A 24,556-nucleotide genomic window follows, 5' to 3' on the forward strand; every position below is an offset into this window, starting at 1 on the left:
CCAATCCATTCTTGGTGCCTGAAGGCACCAGCCTGTAGGCAATGTGCAGAATAGGATGTGTCTCCGGAATGTCTCAAGGGTCTCTCAGCAGGTAGCAGAGTCTCAGAGGGGGGCAGCGGTAGTTGACTTAACAATATAGCTATCAAAGTCGGAAGGCTACACCCCAGGTGATCGCATATTCAGTGGCAGCAAAGTCTGAATCAGCCTGCTTCAAGGCTGGGGGCGGCTACATTTACTTCTCAGTCCCTATGGTTCCCATGAGCCCTGGTGCAGGTGTAGTTTAGATGTCCCCAAGACAGTGATGGTAGATAAGCTCTTAGGACCCCAAAGCTACCCCATGGTACTACACGAGCCCTGTTTGGGGCTTTTTGGTCATATGTTGGACACAAACTCACTCGATGCCTTAGCCTAGAAGGAAATGCCTTTGAAGCAGGCCCAGTGTTTACATCAGAATCCAGAGAAAGAACTCTGTTCACTTGTAATTGATTCTCTGGTGCCAGTCAGCATCGAAAAGCAGCCAGCCATGCACTGCCCTGCCCATCCTTAGACAGAGGTCCAGTTCTATGAAGGAAACCCTCCTCGGCAGCCTCACCCTTAATGATCCCAAACATTGACCACTCAGGACATACCTGAGCACGGGACAGGCTGATATTTAAAACCACACATTGCATTCAGTTCACAGACTTAAAGAATTGGTCTGTGAACAGCCCTGAACTGTTCTTCCAAAATAACACCCCAGTGGGGTACAGGGTCCAAAGCAGTGATGTCTGCAAAGATCTAAAGACACGTTTATTTGTCAGGAAAGAACCTGTGTCCCTGAATGGCTTGCACTTGTGTGTGGAGACTAGCTCTCCCAGCATGCCTGAGGCTCAGAACAGGAAGCCCTGCTGGGGGACAGGTCCTGCAGAAAGCGGAGGCCTGCAGGCCTCCGAGCAGCCAGCACTTTCCTTTCCCCAGTTTAGGACAGCTACCCTTATAGTGCAACATTATCATTTCAACTGCACAGAGGAGCTGGACTTGATCCACCCATCTTGGTCCAGATGTAGCTATGGTCCTGCTGTGACCTGGGGACAGTAGGAGCAAAGCTTCCTGATGCTGCCTGGGCAGCCAGTGTCCACTCCAGAGACACCATGTGGTGTACGCTGAGCCACACAGCCCATCCACGGGGCAGCAAGCAGCAGCAGCCTGCAGCCCATAGCCAGGCTTATGCATCAGAGTCTCCCTGGCTCCTTGCCCTTTGCAATTGTTGAAAAGAGCTATTCCTGTGCCAAGATGTTTTCTTGGTCTCTTTTAACATACAACTTGTAAAGCTAACTTTCAGTTAAACTTTTTTCTTTTTTTTTTTTGTTTGTTTGTTTGTTTGTTTTTCGAGACAGGGTTTCTCTGTGTAGCCCTGGCTGTCCTGGAACTCACTTTGTAGACCAGGCTGGCCTCGAACTCAGAAATCCGCCTGCCTCTGCCTCCCGAGTGCTGGGATTAAAGGGGTGCGCCACCACGCCCGGCTCAGTTAAACTTTTCTTAACAAGGCAAACTAAACCAAAAGATTTCCAATGAATGTATTCCTATATCTTGTGTCTTTGTTCTGAGAGAGTTTTTTGTTTTTTTGGGTTTTTGTTTGTTTTGTATCTCCAGCCAGTCTGGGTTTGCTGTGACTTTATGAATCTAAAGTTGAGGAGTTCAGTCAGGCCTTGGAGGTTTGTCTCGCTTCATCTCTACCACTACGCCATAGAGACGGGCACTCTGCAGACAGCTGCATCTCATGACCTCTGCCAGGGTGTTAACACGCAGTCTGCGTCCCTAGGTTCCATGCGACTCTAACCCTCAACCTCCCCAAGTTAATGGAGAAGTCTAGTCAACAGCACTTGTCCCCAGCAGACTTGGGGAAATGGCACCGAGGAGTGGGGCAGGCACAGACAAGGGAACTCCATTCAGCTTGTAAGTTTGTAACCTAAAACCCATCCATCTTTGCTGGCAGGTGGCTGACTGCATTTTTATTATTAGCTGACAAGTGATGTCACAAAAACCTGTCGTGCTTCCAACTAGGGAATCCTCAGAGGAAGATAAATGAGAACGGGCTGCGGTATAAGCAAAGCTGCCCTCCGGTTGACCTGGGTCACATGGGCTGTTCTTCCCCCCCCCCCCCACATACACACACACACACACACACACACACTCATACACACACACACACACACACACACACTTGCTCGCGCGCCCCTCCCTTTGGCACTAGGGCACCAAGTTCATGCTGTGTAAATTATCTTCCCAGCCAGGAGCCCTGGCTGTTCCTGTCTGAAGTGTGTGAATGTGCTTAACCTCCAGTAACCTTTCTATTGTTTACTTTAGAGTATACATTCATAGCTTCTGGCAAAAGGTAGGGATCTCCTAGAGAGTAAGTCAGCCTCCTCTGCTAATGGAGTGGCAAGAAGGTGGATTCAGGCTTTTTTTTTTTTCCTAAAAGGAAAGGAAAAACACTAACAAGAAAGGAGTTTTCCTTTTTTTTTTTTTTTATTATCTATAACTGTGAATTCTATTATAAGTGAGGGTCATTCTAAAACCACAGCAGCCTGCTAGCCATATTTCCAAGGAAAGTCAACCTGACACAGAAACGGGTTCTTTCTCCTCCTCTGCAGTCGGGGTTGATGGGGTTGATGGATTAGAGTGCTACAGAAGGCAGCCCCTTCCTCCCTCACTGTGGTTTTCCTTCTTCGTGCACATTTCCAGAGTTCTAAGTGTCTGTTAGCTGCCTGAAACCATCCCTAAGTCTCCCTGAGCTCCATGAACACAGTGGGCCACCACTCAGGCCACAGGGCCCCTGTCTGACAGACAACACTTGTACATAGCTGGTGCTTTCTAAGGACAAGTTGTCAAGTCCAAAGAAAAAAGCCCCAGTTCCCTGCACTCCAAAAGGCATCCATATATCCAGAAATGAGCTCAAGCTAGACTGTATGATGTCTGGCGGTTATATAAAAGCCAGCCTTCTGCAAGAACTTATGAAACTAGTCCCCATCTAACAGAAAGAACCATTTCCCTTAGCTGTAAGCAGAAGGACAAATGGCTACCTTTGTTACATATCAAAGCACAGACAGGCCTCTGGCTTCCTCAATATCCCAACTACCTGTTCTACATTTCAAAGTCCACACTAGCATGCTGCTAGCGTGCTGTCTTCCCAGGTTCCCTCTGCCTACACAGTTGTTCTTTCTATAATGGCAAGGTTTTCTCTGCCCTGGCTAGTCTCACCTTGCTCGCTCTAGTCTCTATCTCTTGCTGTTCTCCTTTCTCACAGATAGCCCTGGCCACGTCCGCTCTGCTGGCCATGCTCAGTCTCCTTTCTCTCCCTGCTCTCCAGATGCCTCTGGCTGCACTCTTATATCTACAATAAAAACTTGAACCATATCACAGAGTTCCTGTGGATAGTTTCTTTATTGTGCCCCTCAAATACATAGGTGACAACCACCTTTCCCATTTCTGATCCCTTCATTAAGTAATGTTTTGGAATGTGCTTAACCAACGTATTCTCTGATGTAAAAAAGACGTAGGGGTGAGGAGGGACCGACCACACACACACACACACACACACACACACACACACACAGGAAAGCAAGAGATGTTTCCTAAGCTAGCAGTCTGCAGAGTTCACAGTCCCAGATAGTTGTGCAGGTGCCAGCACACGGGGCTGTGTGGGCTGTGTCAGTTTGCTGCTCTAAGTTCACCTGTTGAAAAGAGCCCAGATCGTCGGACACAGATTCATCCAGCATGCTCCTGTCTAATCAATACGTGGAACGAACATCTATCTGTTGAGTATCTAACATGCTAAAGACTGTGATAGATGATAAAGCAGGAGCTCTTGAAATACTTTGGTTTTCCTATAAAGCAAGGTTAATTAATTCCGTGTGAGCTTTGAAAGGGGCTCCTGTCTGAGTGCTATTATTCTGAAGTAATCATGGTTGAACCTGAGTCCCGGAATTCTGACAACAGCACCAGAGACCTGCAAGTCAGTGGGATGTGGATGTGTAATAACAAATCCAAGTCACAGCTCAAATGACAGTGTTTTTAATGATCAAGCATAGATGTCCAGTTGTTGAAGAGATATTAAAATACTGTAAGGTGCCCTGTTAACGGTTGTAAGCACTTTTCAGCTGCAGACATTCCCACCACTGAAGAACCCGAGTTCTGAAGCCCTGAATTACAGCCCACCAACCTGAAACACCAGAATTTTTATTCTGTTTCTTCTGTATTTACATTTAGAGTATATCCAACTACAGTGAGTTAAACAATTTTCTGCCTGAAGCCTTCTTTTTCTTACTCCGTTCCCTGGGATAAATGCCCCAGGAAGCAGTTACCCAGTCATGTGTGTAACCATGTGTTATGGCTCACAGATGAAGAATGTTTCTAAATCAGTTATTCAGAAAATCCCTTCCCTGGGTGGTGAGGACAGAACCCAATGTACAGTGCTTGCCCCGTTCGGGTGAAGCATGGGCATCAGTAACTGGTATAGCATCCCTGTGCTGGTGCATGCTCTCAGCCCTCCCTCTACCCCCTCTCCCATGCTCCCACTCTCTCGGTCTCTCACTCTGTCATTTTCTGAACAAAAACAGTGTATATGTAACTGAATTTACTAAATTATTGCTATGATTCCAGTAATATCTTACTTTTAACCTTTTCATATACATGGTTACCAAAAATTAGCTTACTCAATAACTCTAGCTTTTCTCCTTATTCTCCCTTGACGACTGCTAGCTAACTCAGGATCCTTACAAGGCCCACAGACTCCACAGTCAACTGGGAGCAATTCGATGGCAGAGGTTCCAGGTGACCTGAAGCCACCAACCCCAGCCTCTACCCCTCATGGACAGATGACTCCCATGCAAAGCGGAAGGTATGTTCTGAGGACTCTTGAGATAAAAAGCCTAGTTTTGTTTTGGTTTGGGGGCAAACTTAATAGAAAAAGTTCTTCCCTGGTTATTTTTAAGTGCTCAGTACTGCTCCTTTCAGCGTGTAGTTTACTTTGGGTGGTTTTGCATCCACCAGTCGCAAGTGAGCTCTGTGGGTCTATAGTGTCACAGTATCACTCAGCTCTCACGCTCTGTGTCTCTCAGAAGCAGTACAGTCAGTGTGCATGACCCGTTCTCAGACGTGAGTGACTCAGCGTACCCAAAACGGAACTCCATGACTCCAAATGCCCCGTACCAGCAGGGCATGGGCATGCCAGACATGATGGGCAGGATGCCCTATGAGCCCAACAAGGACCCTTTCAGTGGAATGAGAAAAGGTACGTGGAGGGCCATTGTCCAGGAGACTTCCTTTTCCCCAGCTGCCTAGCAGCCTGTTCACCTCTTCAGTTGGGACAGCTCTAAGCCCCTGCCATGTAGTGACACAGCCTCCTTCCTTGCTTAAGCTAGAGCCTCAGGAGAACTTGGCCACTCTGAGTCTCACTTGCCTCTTTCGGAAATGGTGAAAGCAGCAGATTAAGTCCACATACAGGAAGCCAGTAGAATGATGGACAGTTGTGGTCTGGGAAGCATCCACTGGCTGCCATGATCAACATGGTGTGAATAGAAACAGGGCACAGTGCTGAGAACAAAGTAGTGTTCTTACATTCATGATTCTAAAAGTTAACAGACAGAGGAGGGCAGAAAAGCAAAGACCATGGCGGGTAGGAGAGAGCAAGCAGACAGGAAAGCGTGGAAATAGCAGCGGCTTTGAGTGAATGCACTGGAGGAAGGCAAAAGCCCTGCAGGTTGGTGTATCCGTAGCAATGGGATCTACCTGCCGCTGTCTTCCCAATGCGGGGGCATGAGAGTATCAGGGACAACAGAAACCCAAGGCTGAGTCTCAAACCTGGCCAGCCCCAGGGAGTGTACAACCAACATGGCACACACCAGCATCATGGTGTGTATACGAATAGGTAGCACACACCAGCATCAGGTAGGAACCTGGCAGATTGTATTTTGACATTTACCCAAATGCAGGTAGGTCCTGTCAAATTAAGCCATCATAGGAGCATTTTTTCATATACAGGAAAGATTGTGAAGATGTCTTGTGGCAGTGGTTATTCTGGGATCCCGTAGAGAGTGGTAGCTGTGTCATACTTAGATGTTGAAATACATAAATTTTTTTGAGACTGGGTCTCACTATGTACCCCCGGCTGACCTGAAACTCCATGTCGACCGGGTTGGCCTCAAACTCACAGAGGCCTCTGTCTCCCCAAGTTCTTAGTTAAAGGCATGCACCACCACACCAGCTGTGAATTTTATGATCCCCAGGAGTGGAGAGACACATAAAGCCTAAGCTTGGTTTTGATGAGTATTATGGGCTATAAAAAGGGAAGAATCTCAGAATCTTTAGCATTGGGGTGTATACTAGTATGCGAATGAGATGTATAATATTTTAGATATATTTCAGGTAACAGTTACATAAAGCAAGATGGTCTGTAATTTTTTTCTCAAGAGAGAGTCTCAAAGCTACTTCTAAGTAAAGGTTTTCAGAATGCAGGAGGGTCCAGAAGCCTCCTGGGTGTTAGGAGCAGCTAGCTTTCTGTGGTGGTGAGTGATTTGGGGCCTGTCTCCTACTTGTCTTAGTCAGGGTTTTACTGCTGAGAAAAGACACCATGATCACAGCAAATCTTATAAAAGACAACATTGCATCGGGGCTGGTTTACACTTTCAGAGGTTGAGTCCATTATCATTATTATTATCATGGCAGGAAACATCACAACATGCAGGCAGACATGGGGCTGGAGAAGGAGCTGAGGGTTCTACATCTTGATCCACTGTGTGCCAGGCCATCTGTAACTTTTTCACAGGAGACCTCATAGCCTGCCCCCACAGTAGCATGCTTCCTTCAACAAGACCACACTTCCTGATAGTGGCACTCCCTATGGGCCACGCATTCAAACCCATGAGTCTGTGAGGTCCGCACCACACTACCTTTGGACTCTAAAAATATAACAACATGGAAAAATAATGATTTAATTAATTTCTTTGGGGTGGGACTCTGACTCTCTAGCGTTCTGTTTCTGTGTCCTGCTGTACCAGAGCCACAGGAGCCTCTCGTTCCCTCAGACCTGCAGTCTCTCCTAGGAATGAATTTGAGAGGCTGTGGGGCTTTCTGCACAACCATGAATTGAAATCTCCAGCACCCACATAAAAGCTGGTTTGTGGATATTCCCACAGCTCCAGTGCTATGGTAGCCTAGACAGGAGAATTTTTAGTTTGCTAGATAGCCAGCCTAGCCAAGTATGTGAGCCCCACATTCAATAAGAAAAGCCTCATCTCAAAGTTAAGATGGAGAAGATTCTGACACCGTGTGCACCTGCGCATGCACACACAGCACAAAATGAATTTGGGCAGGCAGGGGACCAAGGAGAGGCTGTGTTGTAAGATGGCAGGTAGAGAGATAATGAGTGGAAGATAAATAGCACAGTCTTTGTATATTTCTGCCCACCTGCTGCCTCATAGCGCTGAGACATTTATGTCCACAGAAAACATTTTCTTACAGCTCTAATTAGTTGTAAATAAAGTTGTTCATTCTTCAAGTTGTTCATTGGTCTGTGAATTTAGACCAATATCCATGGAAACCACTGTTGCCAGGGTAGCACCAGCAGGTGGTCCTGTTGTCACCATCACTGGCCTGTGACTCAGTGGTGCAGCGAGTCAGCCTAGTCTGAGATCCCTTAACCCATGGAGCCGGCCTTGCCTGCTGCTTACTACCTGCCTCACACAGGGCACGTGGTCTTGGACTAGGCTGACTCTATCTGAGGCTCTGACCATGCTACCCAGTGTGTCTGAGGCTCTGTTACTCTCCATGTACATTGCTGTGTGTAAATCTTTTACTAACTCCTGGTACTGTAACACTAGCTGGACTGTCCCTCCCATTTAGCTCTTACACATCTGTGGTGTGTGACTGTTTCCATGAGATGGATTCCTAGGTTTAGTGAGTCAGAGAATGGGAATGAAGTGCCTCTATCATCTTGTCATGTATAGCAGAGCTCCACTATGTCACATGGCTGTGTCATCAGGAGGCCTCTGGGGTGGCTGATGTCAGCAGAGTCTTTACTGAGGACCCAGCTGGAGTCTGGGACCTTTCTGTGGGGTTTCTTGGGTACCCTTGCCACGGAAGGTGAAATCCAAGATAAACCCTGTTGCAAGCTCAGGCAAGTGTTTGCTGGAGTCCATTTTCCTGAGCCGGTTGGTCAACACTGGCCATGTGGCCTATCCCAGCGTCATTATGGGAGGGGACAGCGTGGGCTGTGAATACAAGCAGATGTGTTTCTGTGTGTGCCAGGGGATGGCTGCCCGCAGCAGGTGCGGGCAGCAGTTAAATGCACTGGCAGGAGTATGGGGTGTGTCCCCTGCTTACTAAGCTGACTCTCACAGCCGCCTCAACACCTGCCAATCAGATCGTAACTTAATGTTTTTCTAATTTTCCATAAGGCCTACCACGTGTTGAGTGACCATTTAGTTTCCTTTTCCTGCAAACATGATTTTCATGATTTTGATAAAGTATATACTTTCTGTTAATTTTTTTAAAGGATCTCTGTGGATTAGAGAATTAAACTACTTAACTTTAATTATGCCACTTGACTTCTGTCTATCTCTGTCTTTCCATCTGCAAAATGGAAAGTAATCTCAAAACTGGTTCTACCACAAGTTGACGCGAGATTAGACACAGGGCAAAGGTGGCAAAGTGTGATAGTCCCACACTGGCCTCAACCCTTGTATCCGGTCCACAGTTGGACAGCATTGACTCAGAAGGCTTCAGTGACTTTCCTGCCTCACACAAAAGTAGCTATCATAGAATGAAGACAAGCAGCAGCCATGGAACAAGTATCTGGACTTAATAAATTTTTCTCCAGGCTCTGAGCTGGTGCTCATTTGCATATGCATCCCTTTTGGTGGTCTGCTTTTGGATAGAAATGTCACGGGTCACCCCATCTTCAGCTGTTATTTTAACTATAATCACATATGTATGTGCCTCCAATGGCCAGAAGGGGGCCTCAGAGCCCCTGGAGCTGGAGTTGCAGGCAGCAGTGAAGCACTGAGTGGATGAAAATGCTGCCCTGCAAGTGCCCTTAGTCACTGAGCCATCTCCTCACACCCTGGGCTGTTGCAAATGCACATTTATGTCAAGGTTTTCTGGGTTTCTTTGTAAGGGTGGAGACTAAATTCATATCTCCTGTCTTGTTTACAAACTCTTCCTATGCGGGTGTCACCTCATTCTACAAACAGTAGTTAACACAGACATTAGCTTTCCATGAGTTTGCGAGTTGCTGCATGAGAGGTGACCACACAGCACACCTGTGACAGCAGAGACGTAGGCTCTCTGTGGGCTCAGCAGGCACTGCAGGGCGGTCTGGGCCTCAGGACTTAGCTTCTGAGTTGCAGGTTCATTTAGGTTCATTCAGGTGGTTGGCAGAATGCATTCCCTCATCTCTCGTGGTTATAGGGCCGAGGTGGCCGTCACATTGTTGGCTGTTCTCTGTCCACCCTTCGTAATGTACCTCTTTCCATAACAAAGCTAGTAGGAGAGTGTCAGATAGGCTCCATCTTTAGCCTTCTGCCCAGATTTGAAGGGTTGCTTGGATTTTCCCCTTGGGTGAATGAGTGTACAGTCGTCAAAACCATCACCACATCTGTGACTCTCGTCTGCCGCATAACACACCGTAATCACGGAGATACAGCCCAGCCTGTGTCTAGGTCCTGCCAGATCAGAGGCTCTTGCAGTGCAAACAGTGAGGATGCAGGTGTCTTTGACTGCATCTCAGGATTCTGCTCCCTTGGGCAGATTCTATATCCTTTCATTAGGATTGTGGTGTGCCGTGTGAGATTGGGACCACTGAAGTGTCCCACTGAAGGATATGTGCCCTTTGGCTTTTGGGAAATGCTCAGTCCTGTGCTTTTTATTTCACATATCACAGTGCCTGGAAGTAGTGAGCCCTTTATGACACAAGGGCAGATGCCCAACAGCGGCATGCAGGACATGTACAACCAGAGCCCCTCAGGTGCCATGTCCAATCTGGGCATGGGACAACGGCAGCAGTTTCCCTACGGAACCAGTTATGACCGAAGGTGAGTGGTTGGGTTTTTGTTTTCTTATTTTATGAAGATGGGATAATTTATCGAAAGCTGCTTTGCTCAGATACACGTTTCTGAGCCTTGGTGGCCAAGCTTCCAGTAACAGCACAGTGGGTAACCGTCTTTGTAGCCACCACTGGCGACCAGGCAGTGTCAGTGGCTACTTACACTGGGTGGCCTCAGCCAAACCATGAAGTCCGTGGTCTCAGATGGTCCATGGCTGTTACTTCTAAGCAGGTGTCCAGCGGCATACCTGGGGTCGGATGTCCCGACTGTGGCAGGCCAGTCTTCCCTCAGAACCCAGGAGCCACAACGCACTGTGCCAATTCAGCCAGCATCGGATTCCTAGGCTCTTCGGTGCCAGACCTTCCTCCTCCTCTACGCTCCTTGAGGACGATAGCTAGGATGTCACCCTTGGCTGACAACTCTGAGAAAGCTCACCATTCAGATGCACAGGAGCCTTTCGAAGGGAGCCATTTTGATATCCACATGGCAGGATATCAAATGTCACATGTCAGGCCACAGGATCACTCCTAAACTGTATTTTAGTCAGAAGACAGTTAGATGTCACAAGAAGGCCATCAGAAGCCTCATCTTCACAGGTGACAGGGCTTCCTCTGAGAAGAGATTCCTCACCCATGCCTCTGACTGACACCAAAGGCTCTCTTGTGGTGGTGGATTCTCACTTCTCTAATGAGAGAGATGCTGAGGGCAGGCTTCCAATGTGGTGTTTGTGATTTTTAAAGAAAAAGCATGAAGCATATGAGAAGAAAGCCCTTGTCCTCTCTCTGGTGAAGGGAAAGACTAACTGTGGAGCCCCTCCCTCCATGGTCGTGGTATGCTTGGTGTCTTCCCAGAGCAGCGTAGCCACACCCAGGCCCTCTCACCAGGTAGAGCCAAGGGAGGAGTAGTGAGTGGGGATAACTTGATGTGAGGGGTGGGTGTGAGAGATCATGTCAGGTATCTTCTGGGAGCCAGTGCAGCGTCACTGGTTACCAGGGTGACAGGGTGAGTCTCAGTAGTCAGTGGCTTGGCTATTCCTCATGCCCTGATCACAGTGATGGATATCTGTTGGCATGCCCTGCTTTCAGTGAACCAGCACAGGTGCCTGATGTGTGGGATGAGGGTTAAGTTCAGCCATTGTGGATCCCTAGTGCAAAGGTTAGGGCTTCAGTTGGGTTGGCTTGGGTTGAGTTGGGTTTTAGGATCCAGTAAGAGCTACTGTTTTGTTTTTGTTGTTTTGTTTTCCAATGACCAGGACAGACACCCCTGGGAATCTCCAGTGAGCTTGATGTCCTGCTGTGGGCCAGGTTTTGGCTCACCCATAGCAGAGCATTGTGCTGCATTAGCGGTCTTCTGAGAAGCGCTACTGCCTACCTTACGTTTCATCCTTGTCGGTTAGGTTTCTTTTCTTTAAACTGCCTTCTAGAGTCTTCTGTCTATTTGGATATGGCAATCTATTTTTTTCCTATTTTCATTTCTTGATCACATTAATAATCTATCCAACCCAGTTACTCTCCCCTTTCACCGGATTCAGTATTTCTAACCTAAACCAGTTTATTTTCAAAGTTTAAGATCTATCACCCTTAAGCATGTTAATTTTGTGGCATTTACATTTCACAAATGTGGGAGCAGTTGAAAATGACCATTTATCTGTTTCTGTGCAAGGACTTGATGTTCACATCAGTCAATGTTACTGTTCTCTTCCATACTTTCTGTAATCAGGAACTTAGACATTTTGACCAACCCTCTGCTGAAGGATAACTTTATTTATTTATTTATTTATTTAGTTTTATGTACATTGGTATATGTGAGGGTGTCAGATCTTGGAGTTACAGATGTTGTGAGCTGCCATGTAGGTATTGGGAATTGAACCTGGGTCCTCTGGAAGAGCAGTGCTTTTAACCACTGAGCCATCTCTCCATCTCCCAAGTCGTATACCTTTAAACGCTGTGTCCTCAGTGAGGAAGCAGAAGATGGAAGCATCATCCATGTTCTGATACTTCAGGAAATGCTGCTTCTGAGCCTCTGTCTCTTCTTGCTTCTTGCTCCCATGACAACACCGTGTGGCTCTTGCTGGTGGAAGCTTCAGGGCGTGGGACTTCCACCTCAAAGGAAGCAGCCAAAGCCTGGACAAGCACACACAAGGCTCTGCCTGTCCAACCGGTATCCCTCTGACTCCGGTTAGCAACAGCCTGAACTGGAGTTTGGCTCGCCTCCTGAGATGGGTGTTACCATCTCTGTAAGAAGCTGGGGCACAGCTGTGGCCTCCTGTGCTGTTGAAAGCAGTGTGTGGAGAGAGGCAGAGCCTTGAGTAGAGCTTCTAGAAATGGGCTGTCTGTGTCTGTGTCTGCCTCAAGTTCTGAGGAAACTAAGTTGTCTTTGAATACTTTGCTCTAGGCATGAGGCTTACGGGCAACAGTACCCAGGCCAAGGCCCTCCCACAGGACAGCCGCCGTATGGAGGACACCAGCCTGGCCTGTACCCACAGCAGCCGGTAAGTTGGCCAGGGGGCCTGTATCCCTTTCATTTGCTGGAGACTGAAACCCAAAGTTCTTCTTGTGAAGATTTGGGGAGAGCTCACAAAAGTCACACTCCTTACTGAATCATCTGGGTAGGTCTAGCTAGAAAATACTCCTGGGATTTTGAAGTCAGAAAGTTAAAAACCGCTCTTGACAGGCAGTATCCTGGAATCTGTGCAGCATGCTAGACGCATGTCTGTGCTACCCTCCCTCCTGTGCCCACGGGTTTTACATCCATGAGCCAACCACAGGTCAAAAGGCAAGTGCACAGGGCATGTTCAGTCCCTCACTGCTGTTCAGTCAGCAAGGAGGGCACAGCTCTTGGGTAGCTTTCACTGATATTGTATCTGAAATGACTGAATGGCAAAGAGAGTGTATCTGCTGTAGCAAGCCCCAGCCTTTTTCACTAAGGGACTTGAATGTTCATGGATGTGGCCCACAGGGGTCCTGAAGGTAGATAGTCTCTGCAGATGCCCAAGGACAACTGTGTGCTATTTAGTAAATGGACCGTAGGAAAGAAGTATGCCATACTTCAAATAAAACAATAAAAGAAAGACTGTTGTAGACCAAGACTGAAACTGGCTCTTTAATACTACATATTTTGGTGGGTAGTACTCTAGTTGCTGCATAGCCGACTTCCCCTTAAAGAACTTTCACTAATTTTTTCTTTAAAATGATAAATTAATGGCATATTTTGTAATGGCTAGTTCATGCTGTCATCCTTCACGCTGAGTCTTGTAAAACCTAACCTTGCAGAAGTCACAGTGCATCGGTACAGTTGGTGAGGTAACTCGCCATGAACAGTTTGAAGTAAACTGAAATAACACAGTGCACCCCTTGGCATCTCCCGCCCACCTGTGGGCAGCGGTAAGAGAGGCTCTTGGAGGAGAGCTGAGCAGGAGTGTGTGGAGGCACCAGTAAGGGCTTTGTGGAGAACTGGGCACAAGTCGAGATATGGGCAGCAGGTGCTATCGTCCAGGAGCTGTGTCAGCATAGAGGCTCTGCCAGCTATTGAGATCTAGGGTCCCTTTAGCCCAGAACCTCCCAGAATGGCCCAGTTTGCTTCATGAGTCAGAGCAGCCTGGCTCCTAGGGCGCTCTCAGTCCCATCTGTCCATGTGTGCTGATGTGGTGGACAGCCGTGCTGTACTGTCCCCATGTTTCCCAAGGAGAGGGGTCACAGGAAATTTCTTACACATGAAAACAAGCCTAGGCACCCCTCCTAAGAGTGTGGGGCAATACTGAAATACAAGCCTAAATTGATAGTGCTTGTCAGTACATAGAAGCGTCCCATATCCATTTTGAAATGAACATTCTACCCAGTAATAACTGTTTTGCATAATTTCAGTGTGTGTGATTATACCTCTCAGAGAGCATGAGTACGATTTGTCTTTATATGGATTTCAGAATTACAAACGTCATATGGATGGCATGTACGGGCCTCCAGCCAAGCGGCACGAGGGAGACATGTACAACATGCAGTATGGCAGCCAGCAGCAGGAGATGTATAACCAGTATGGAGGCTCCTACTCTGGCCCGGACAGAAGGCCCATCCAGGGACAATATCCCTACCCCTACAACAGAGAAAGGATGCAGGGCCCAGGCCAGATGCAGCCACACGGAATCCCACCTCAGATGATGGGGGGCCCCATGCAGTCATCTTCCAGCGAGGGGCCTCAGCAGAACATGTGGGCTACACGCAACGATATGCCTTATCCCTATCAGAGCAGGCAAGGCCCGGGCGGCCCTGCACAGGCACCCCCTTACCCAGGCATGAACCGCACAGATGATATGATGGTACCTGATCAGAGGATCAATCATGAGAGCCAGTGGCCTTCTCACGTCAGCCAGCGCCAGCCTTACATGTCATCTTCGGCCTCCATGCAGCCCATCACGCGCCCACCTCAGTCATCCTACCAGACACCACCGTCACTGCCAAACCACATCTCCAGGGCACCCAGCCCCGCCTCCTTCCAGCGCTCCCTGGAGAGTCGCATGTCTCCAAGCAAGTCTCCCTTCCTGCCCACCATGAAGATGCAGAAGGTCATGCCCACAGTCCCCACATCCCAGGTCACCGGCCCACCCCCACAGCCACCGCCAATCAGAAGGGAGATTACCTTTCCTCCTGGCTCCGTAGAAGCATCACAGCCAGTCCTGAAACAAAGGCGAAAGATTACCTCAAAAGATATCGGTAAGAATTTGAAAGGACTGCTCTGGAAATGGATTGTGTTTTGCAATCCGGAACTTTTAATTTAGACATAATTCCCATTTATCTCAATTGGATGAGAATCTCAATAATACAAATTATTAGGCTATCTATATATGGGAGCATTGGTTAGAAGCCACTCATCTGAATAATAGGCCAGAGAATAGACTGAATCTAAATGATAGTCTGAGGTGCAAAGGACAGACTAGCACTCCAGGGACGAGGCCCGGAGCTCCTCAGTGGCACATGCTATGTGCTGGCTTGAACTTCAGGCATAACCAAGCTACTTGACTGCTACAGTGGATGCTTAAGAGATCCACTGGAGGCCAAGGAAACTGAAGGCCATCCACTCTAGTGACAATATAAGATGAATTCCCATGGGGAAAGTAGAAACCTGGCTATGCTTTTTAGAGAGATAGATATGATATATGGATGGTCTCTGCTATGATATATTCAACTGATGTAATCTGCATCACACTGGCAGATACAGGCCAAGGATTTAACCTCAGCTGAATGCTAATATTGCTCGCTTACCCTCTGCGAGGCGATGGGAATACTAATTAATGGTCTGGAATGCCCGGTAGTTAACACAGCTTTTTCTGCATTCATTTTGAAGTTCTTTTAACACAGCAGAGGAAATAATAGCTCTTCGTTGTGTAGGAAAATTTTTTTTCAAAAATTTTGGAATCAGTTGGCTTAAAACCATTTGCAGTGATTAGAAAATGAAAACTATTTAATTAATGATATTAAAGATGTTTATAGTTGTTATACATTAAGATGATACATAATAAGAAAAATATGGTATCTTTTATATATGGGAGCTGTAGAGATGATGGCATATAGATACTGAGCTCTATTTTATAAGCAATGAAAATGAAATAGCTATTTATGTTTTTGTGTTTAAATAGATATACATATCTACTTTTTGAAAGCATATATTTATGTGGTATTTTGCCTGCATGTATATCTGCATTTATCTGCATGCAGTGCCCGAGGAAGCCAGAAATGGGGGTTAAAGCCTCAGGAACTGGGTTGCAGATGATTGTTAGCTACCATTTGGGTGCTGGGACCCTAACCCTGGTCCTGTCCAAGAACCAGTGTGCTTAACCACTGAACCATCTCTCCAGCCCTCTATCTGGTTTTGAACCTTCTTTTGTTTAGTCCAGTTTCTATCCGTGCTTGCCTTCAACCTAGGGAAATTTTCTTTTCAAAGTCTGATTCCTTGTATGACAAAAGTCATGTTTTCCTCTTAAAAGACGTGTAAAACAAAATCACAGTAAAGACGCCCTTGGACACACAGCCCTCCTCACTGCACCATAAGTGGCTGTGGTAAGTAGGTAGATCTGCCACAGGTCACATCGCAAGCCCCTGCAGTTCTGAAAATCTCCCACTACAGACTCAGGATATGAGGAGTCCCCAGTGTACCCCCATCCTCAGCAAAGCTGATGTCATTTAGTCATACTTTTCTAAGGGCAGGAGTAGGAAGAGTGGCAGAGAGCACAGACTTTCAGTCTCCCACTCCTGGGCAGAGCCACAGTAGGGGTAGAGGTGAGAGAACAGAGACCTTCCTCTGACCTTACACTGTTTGGGGGCTCTGTTGGGGTTGGCCCAGTTATGCAAGCCTGGTGCACCCTTACCAAGTGGTAAAAGAAACACCTAAGACGACAAAGGCCATGTGTGCTGCCTGGGTACTTGGGGCTCCTGTCCTACCTACCACCAAGCAGGAAGGATCTTAAAGAACAAAGTAGCGTGTTGAGTTACCATCTCCTGCTAAAGTCAGATGACTGCTGCCGTCAGCACTCTGCTTTCTCCTCCAGAGCCGAAGCTCATAATAGCCATTCTCCTTTTCAGTTACTCCCGAGGCGTGGCGTGTGATGATGTCCCTTAAATCGGGTCTGTTGGCTGAGAGCACGTGGGCTCTGGACACCATCAATATTCTCCTCTATGATGACAGCACCGTCGCCACCTTCAATCTTTCCCAGGTGAGGCAGCTGCACACAGCTGGCAACAAGTTGGCGCGTTATAAAATGAAGTAATGCATAATGCTGTGCTGGTGCCTGCGTTCATGTGCAGTGACCATCCAAGACTTGGAATCTTTGTAGCTAATATAAAGCAGCATTAGTTAATATGTAGTCGCCTGTGTACTCAGTCTGGGATAATAATTCATTTCCATCTTCAGGGTACGTGTGTGTGTGTGAGTGTGAGTGTGTGTGTGCGCGCGCACGTGCACATGCATATGTCAAAGAGAGAGATAGGAACAAAGAAATTGTTTCAGTAGGAATAATTAAACCCTAACCTGAAGTTGGAACTGATATCAGTTACAGAAAGTACTTCTCAGTACAACTTAATATCTTTCTTTTTATGTTACTGAATTTTCATTATTTGTTTGAGGCAGAGTCTCATGTAGTACAGCCTTGACCAACCGTGTGACGTTGAGACCCTGCTCCCGGGTGCTGAGGTTGTAGATGAGGACTGCCACATCCCATGCTGTGTCTTTTCCTCCAATGGAAAGGAACACATTTAAGAAAATTGATCTCAATGGGCCCTAGGTCCCCAGCAGCAGCCATGCCTGCCTCCAGGTCACCTCCCCACAGCTGCCTTTCTCCTCTGGGTTGTCTTGAAGTCCTCACTTGAAACCCTGCTTCATCTGGGAAACATCCTACAACACCCTCACCCAGCCCCCAGTTCAGAGCTGGCCTTAAAGTAGCTTGTAGCAGTTTGACTAACAGCAGGAAGCCTGAGAAAATTGCCAGTCAGTGAGGCTATGGGCTTTAAACTGATGGTTAGGATAAAAATGAGAGAGACTTGTTCTGCCTGTGGGCTGTAAACAGCTCACCACCTGAAGACACTGGGCTCTCTAGTTCTCTGCCCTGCTGTTGAAATAAGACCAGAACTTTCCACCACCCCCTTTCTTTCTACTTCGTCTTCAGTGTAGGCCAGCAGCAATTCTCAGCTGGTGGAGTGTATTAATGTGTCACAAACATCACATGCCCTGATGGTGGTGTTTTGTGTTTAAGATGTGTACTTAAAATAATGTGTTCTTGTCTAGAGCCTCCATCCTCAGGTAGACGAATTCTGCCTGCTTGTACATTTTCATGCCCACAAGTCCTTGATTAACTCGCCCCTTTCCCCAGGGAAACCTGTGACAGGGAGGGAGAACCACCCAGACTTCCCCTAGGGAGAACGCCTTCAGAATCACAAAAGTGACTGCTTGGGACAGCTTATGTCCCCTCGCCTGAGACAGGTGTGCCAAGCCCTGAGAACAGAGAGGAGATGTGACACTGTGGTTGGTTTCCACAGCATCTGTCACACAGAGCCCTCATTGCACGTCCCTACAGCCCGAGTAAGGCAGGCAGGAGAGCTCGGCTTCCCACAGGCAGACTCTGTCAGTGGCTCTTGTCTTTCATTTAGCATTGTGAATAACTGAAATGTAAAATTGCATTTTATAAAGCAGTCTCGTTCATTTATCAGGGACTAAATTGATTTGTTTATAATTTTCACTCTTTATGAAGCTGCTACATTACTGAGATTATAAGTCAGGGCAACCTATGGCACCTGAGATAAAAATAACCATAAAAACCCTAAGAATAATAGCCATAAAAAGCCCAGCAGGCGACTCCCAGATAAATAGTAGAGGAGCAAATAGATTCACTTTGGGTGCAAGCGTCTATAAAAGCCTCGCTCCTGCTCCTCACAATGCACTCCCTAAATCATGCAAGCCACAGAGAGCAGTGGGACTCTCCACACTTTGGAGCCATGGCCAAGGAAGGCTGGTGCAGGTGCTGGCAGTGCCAATTGTCAGAAAAGCAGAGACACGCTCATGCACACTTGGTCCATCATCAGGATGATAGCTCTCAGAAGTGTGGTGTGCCCTCTAGGGTCTGGCCAGAAGGACATTAAACAGTATGGAAGTCTTGACCCAAAGCTGCCCTAGGCTCAGGCTCTTGCCCACACTGTCAAAGCTGAGGTCCTGACCCTGTATCTGCTCTCTTTCCCCTCTTCTCTAGCTGTCTGGATTCCTGGAACTATTAGTAGAGTACTTTCGAAAATGCCTAATTGACATTTTCGGAATTCTTATGGAATATGAAGTGGGTGACCCCAGCCAAAAGGCGCTTGATCACCGTGCAGGGAAGAAAGATGACAGCCAGTCCCTGGAAGATGATTCTGGGAAAGAAGAAGATGATACTGAGTGTCTTGTGGAAGAGGAGGAGGAGGAAGAGGAGGAAGAGGAAGACAGTGAAAAGATCGAGTCAGAGGGGAAGAGCAGCGCTGCCCTAGCTGCTCCAGATGCCTCCGTGGACCCCAAGGAGACGCCAAAGCAGGCCAGTAAGTTTGACAAGCTGCCCATAAAGATTGTCAAAAAGAACAAGCTGTTTGTGGTGGACCGGTCTGACAAGCTGGGCCGAGTGCAGGAGTTCAGCAGCGGGCTCCTCCACTGGCAGCTGGGTGGTGGCGACACTACGGAGCACATCCAGACTCACTTCGAGAGCAAGATGGAAATCCCTCCTCGCAGGCGTCCACCTCCGCCTCTAAGCTCCACGGGTAAGAAGAAAGAGCTGGAAGGTAAAGGTGATTCTGAAGAGCAGCCAGAGAAAAGTATCATAGCCACCATCGATGACGTCTTGTCTGCCCGGCCAGGGGCTCTGCCTGAAGACACCAACCCAGGACCCCAGAGCGACAGCGGCAAGTTTCCCTTTGGAATCCAGCAGGCCAAAAGCCACCGGAACATCAGGCTCCTGGAAGACGAGCCCAGGAGCCGAGATGAGACGCCGCTGTGCACCATCGCGCACTGGCAGGACTCACTGGCGAAGCGCTGCATCTGTGTGTCAAACATCGTGCGGAGCTTGTCTTTCGTGCCTGGCAACGACGCAGAGATGTCCAAACACCCGGGCTTGGTGCTGATCCTAGGAAAGCTGATTCTGCTGCATCACGAGCATCCGGAGAGAAAGCGGGCGCCACAGACCTACGAGAAGGAGGAGGACGAGGACAAGGGGGTGGCCTGCAGCAAAGATGAGTGGTGGTGGGACTGCCTCGAGGTCTTGCGGGATAACACCCTGGTCACATTGGCGAACATTTCCGGGCAGCTAGACTTGTCTGCTTACACAGAGAGCATCTGCTTGCCGATCCTGGACGGCTTGCTACACTGGATGGTGTGCCCGTCCGCAGAGGCTCAGGACCCCTTTCCCACTGTGGGGCCCAACTCAGTCCTGTCGCCGCAGAGACTTGTGCTGGAGACCCTGTGTAAACTCAGTATCCAGGACAACAACGTGGACCTGATCTTGGCCACGCCTCCGTTTAGTCGTCAGGAGAAATTTTATGCTACATTAGTTAGGTACGTTGGGGATCGCAAAAATCCAGTCTGTCGAGAAATGTCCATGGCGCTTTTATCGAACCTTGCCCAGGGGGACACACTGGCGGCGAGGGCAATAGCTGTGCAGAAAGGAAGCATTGGGAACTTGATAAGCTTCCTAGAGGACGGGGTGACGATGGCGCAGTACCAGCAGAGCCAGCATAACCTTATGCACATGCAGCCCCCACCTCTGGAACCCCCTAGTGTAGACATGATGTGCCGGGCGGCCAAAGCTCTGCTGGCCATGGCCAGAGTGGACGAGAACCGCTCGGAGTTCCTTTTGCACGAGGGTCGGTTGCTGGACATCTCGATATCAGCTGTCCTGAACTCTCTGGTTGCATCTGTCATCTGTGATGTACTGTTTCAGATTGGGCAGTTATGACATCCGTGAAGGCACACATGTGTGAGTGAACATTAGAGGGTCACATATAACTGGCTGTTTTCTGTTCTCGTTTATCCAGTGTAAGAAGAAGGAAAAGAAAAATCTTTGCTCCTCTGCCCCGTTTACTATTTACCAATTGGGAATTAAAGAAATCATTAATTTGAACAGTTATAAAATTAATATTTGCTGTCTGTGTGTATAAGTACATCCTCTGGCGGTTTTCTGTTTCTTTTTTTTTTTTTTAACCAAAGTTGCCGTCTAGTGTATTCAAAGGTCACAATTTTTGTTTGTTTGTTTGTTTGTTTTTTCATAATTTTTTTCATGTTGTATTGCAGTCTTTGGGAAGTGAATTGACTTTATAAAGAAAAAAACGTTTTGGCAAAAAATGCTAAGATAGAAAAATTTCACCACACTGAGTCAAAAAAGTGAAAGGAAAAATTGATTCTTAAATTGATTTCCTATGAATTTTATTCTTCACAGAATGAAAAAAGCTAACCTGCATCCCGTCACCCAAAGCTCTGTGCAGTAGAAACTTCTAGAGATACAGTGTAGGGGCTGAAGGAGGTATGGCAGCAGTCGTCAGGTTCAATGATACTGCTTTCTCCACAGGAAAGTGGTTATGTTAGGCTCGAGCAAAAAACAGCGCTCTCAGATAGGTGCAAAAATCCACTCCTAACAGCCAACGGCAGGATCGCTTCCTCACCTCCACCGCCCGCCATGTCTGCTGTGGCTCAGCCTCCACGGGACAAAGCTTCAAGATTTCTTTCATCATTTTTTTAAATATTTTTTTTACTGCCTATGGGCTGTGATGTATATAGAAGTTGTACATTAAACATACCCTCATTTTTTTTCTTCTTTTCTTTTTTTCTTTTTTTCTTTTTCTTTTTTTTTTTTTTTAGTACAAAGTTTTTAGTTTCTTTTTCATGATGTGGTAACTACGAAGTGATGGTAGATTTAAATAATTTTTTATTTTTATTTTATATATTTTTTCATTAGGACCATATCTCCAAAAAACAAGAAAAAGAAACAAAAAATACAAAAAATAAAAACAAACAAAAAAAGAGGGTAATGTACAAGTTTCTGTATGTATAAAGTCATGCTCTGCTGGGAGAGCGGCTGGTCCCAATTTGCTTCATGAATCAAAGTGTGGAAATGGTTGCATACAGATTGATTTAGAAAATGGACACCAGTACATACAAAAAAAGAAAAAAGAAAGAAAACCAACTGAATGGAAGAAACACAACTTCAAAGATTTTTCTGTGACAAGAATCCACATTTGTATTTCAAGATAATGTAGTTTAAGAAAAGAAAAAAAAGAAAAAAAAAAGAAAAAAACTTGATGTAAATTCCTCCTTTTCCTCTGGCTTAATGAATATCATTTATTCAGTATAAAATCTTTATATGTCCCACATGTTAAGAATAAATGTACATTAAATCTTGTTACGCACTGTGATGGGTGTTCTTGAATGCTGTTCTAGTTTGCCTAGCATGGTTGCCATAGTTACCAAGTTATTTACAGGAAATAGGGAAGATGTAACAACTGCTTCCTGGTAATGATGCCCAAAGGCCAGAAGGGACTTTCAGGGTTTCCTACTTGAGAGTGGGAGCAACAATTTGATTTTCTCAGATTGTTTAGCTAATTAGGTCTTCTCTGAAGCGATTAACTCTGGTGACATTGAGAAGAGGTGCTTCCCTCATGGATGGGTGGTGGCTGCCAACCCACTGGGACATGGGGTTAGCCCAGCAAGCTAACTGGCCTGAAACCACGACTTCTGCCTCTCACTACTGATTTAACCCAAGTCTGCACCTGTCATGTTTCTTCTGTGTGCCTCCAAGTTACTCTGCGTTAGTTTACTCCAGCGTGTATAATATTTCTATTGTGCAATGTTAAAGAGAACATGTCATATTGTATGCGGTGTACATAGTGCCAAGTGATGATTCTATTTCAGAGCATACCTTCCTCCCTGCCCAGTCCCTGGCTCTCTAATACCCCACCCTGATGGAAAGTGTTTCTTCCTGGGTGATTGACTGTTACTGTGTAACGCTCACTCTCTTTGAAACTTACATAACCATGCTGCTTCCCATGCCCCTTCCTGCCCTACCTCTCTCAGCGCTCTTCAGTTGGCACTTCCACACCTGTCACTGTGGCCCACCTTGCTCACGCTGACATTTGGAAGACTTAGACAGGAACACACAGTTACAACCCGATGCGATGTTACTCTGGTGTCACGAGAAAGAAATTGGTTTTTCCTGCAAACAGTCCCATCACCAAGCAGCCCCCACATCAGGTCAGCAAAAAGATCTGTGTGGAATCAAAACTCCTTTTATAATTCTGCTAGATGGGAATACATTTGCTTACAAAGGACAGATTTTTGTGTCCCGTGATGAAAATACGGAGAGTGCAAGAGAGTTCAATGGAATCCTAATCTCTCTCTTGCAGACAAAGAATAAAAGGTATAGACAGGCTCAGTGCCCTGTCAGAAGAGTAGTCTCAAAGACAAGTGGCTGTATAGCAGCCAGGCCCAGAGCAGCCTCGCAGCACACACTAACACCAAGCGAGTGTCTGAGCTCCCTCCATTCACCCAGATCCGACTCCTGGAAGCCCACGAAAGAGTCCCGCTCTGCTTCACATTTCCTGACGATACCGAGTTGCTGCTCTGTCCTAAAGATATTAGTTGTTTTCCAGGGCTTTCAGAAATTTACAGGATGCCCATATTCTAAATGTGTACCAAAAAGAGAGAGAAATAAAGGTGCGAAGAAAGTTTACTATTTTGGAATGGTGCGATAAAGTGGAATCTGTTGGTTTTTAATGTAGCATAAGAGATACTATTGGCTGGCACTGGCTAAAAAAAATAGCTGTTGGAGTTGGATGCACAATCAACTTTTACTTAGCTAGTCAAAGGGTAGTTGTGGTGTTTTCCAAGTTAAAACAGTTGTTTTTGACAGGGGCTGTGGGTGGTCTTATACAACGCCAGCTCCTAACTGCAGCTTCTGAGAACTGGATATCGTTTGCCCTGAGAGCTGCCCGTCTCCAACTATGTGCTGCTGGTGCCCTGTGTGCTCAGCCCACAAGGATGTGGAGACTGAGATAGACAACCCCTTGCTTCTTGCTGGGTTGTGCTGAGTTCTTTGCAGTCCAGTCAAGTGCCCAGAGCTACCAGCCTATGTCCCTCATGCACCCAAGAGAAATGATCTTGACTACCATGATCAAAACAGCTGTATAGAGCTCTAGTAAATATTTCTGATGACTCTGTAATCTCCTACGACAGGACACTATTCATTAACTTGACAGAGACATGTGGGTATGTGCTCCGTGCCTGGCCTCCTAGGGTCCTCATGAGTGGGAAGTGGTCCTGGTTTAGTTTAACAGACAAGTCAATCAGTTCTCAGTACTTAGGAAGAGTGAGGCAATGTCTGTTAGAATCCCAATGTGGTGCTTGCCCTCATCCAAAGACAGTCCGGGGGCCCTGTCTGCCTGAACTATGTCTCACTCCCTCTTGGGCTTCCCACTAGGATGTGAAAAGATAGCCAATGGCTCCCAGGTTCCCAGTGCCCCCCAAACCAATAACCAGGTCTGGGACTACAGAACCCGCAAAATCATGCCCAGGCTGATTTAAAGCCAGTACTCTCTTTATACCCCTGCTTCCTCCAGCCCCCATTTCACGCCCCACCCAAATCACAAAGTCCTCTGAAGTCTCAGAACTCCAAATTAACTTTGAGATTTATGATGTGAATGCTGAGGAGAAATTGGGAGTTGGTGGGAGATCACCAAATTGTCAAAACCATGAAACTCATCTGTCTTCCCAAATCTGACCTCAGGGACTTGGGGGGTTCACTCTGGCTTCTCCCACAGTATTTTCTAGGAAACCAAAGGCCTCAGGAATAGAGAAACAGGTTGCCGGATATCCTGGAAGTCTAAGCCATACTGAGCCAGTTTGTCTTGAGTGTTTTCTTTGTGAGCCTAGAACTGTCCCCTGACCCTTTTCTTTTAAACATGGTTCAGGACTTTAAGAAAAAGCAC

General features: G+C 46.9%; 1 protein-coding gene across 2 annotated transcripts in view; it reads left to right on the top strand.

Annotated features, from left to right (window-relative positions):
* Arid1b (AT-rich interaction domain 1B) overlaps positions 1–20,700 on the top strand; it is a 350,213-nt gene extending 329,513 nt beyond the window's left edge. For both annotated transcript variants that reach the window (XM_029471378.1, XM_021186013.2), the window contains 7 exons: positions 4,741–4,879; positions 5,100–5,272; positions 9,920–10,070; positions 12,477–12,573; positions 14,005–14,788; positions 16,655–16,785; positions 18,811–20,700. In XM_029471378.1, the coding sequence (XP_029327238.1) occupies positions 4,741–4,879; positions 5,100–5,272; positions 9,920–10,070; positions 12,477–12,573; positions 14,005–14,788; positions 16,655–16,785; positions 18,811–20,535 (3,200 nt within the window). In that variant the 3' untranslated portion in view covers positions 20,536–20,700. The remainder of the gene's footprint in view (positions 1–4,740; positions 4,880–5,099; positions 5,273–9,919; positions 10,071–12,476; positions 12,574–14,004; positions 14,789–16,654; positions 16,786–18,810) is intronic.
* Positions 20,701–24,556: the final 3,856 nt, after the last annotated feature.

This window comes from Mus caroli, chromosome 17, assembly GCF_900094665.2.
Source record: "Mus caroli chromosome 17, CAROLI_EIJ_v1.1, whole genome shotgun sequence".
In the NCBI taxonomy this organism is placed as follows: domain Eukaryota; kingdom Metazoa; phylum Chordata; class Mammalia; order Rodentia; family Muridae; genus Mus; species Mus caroli.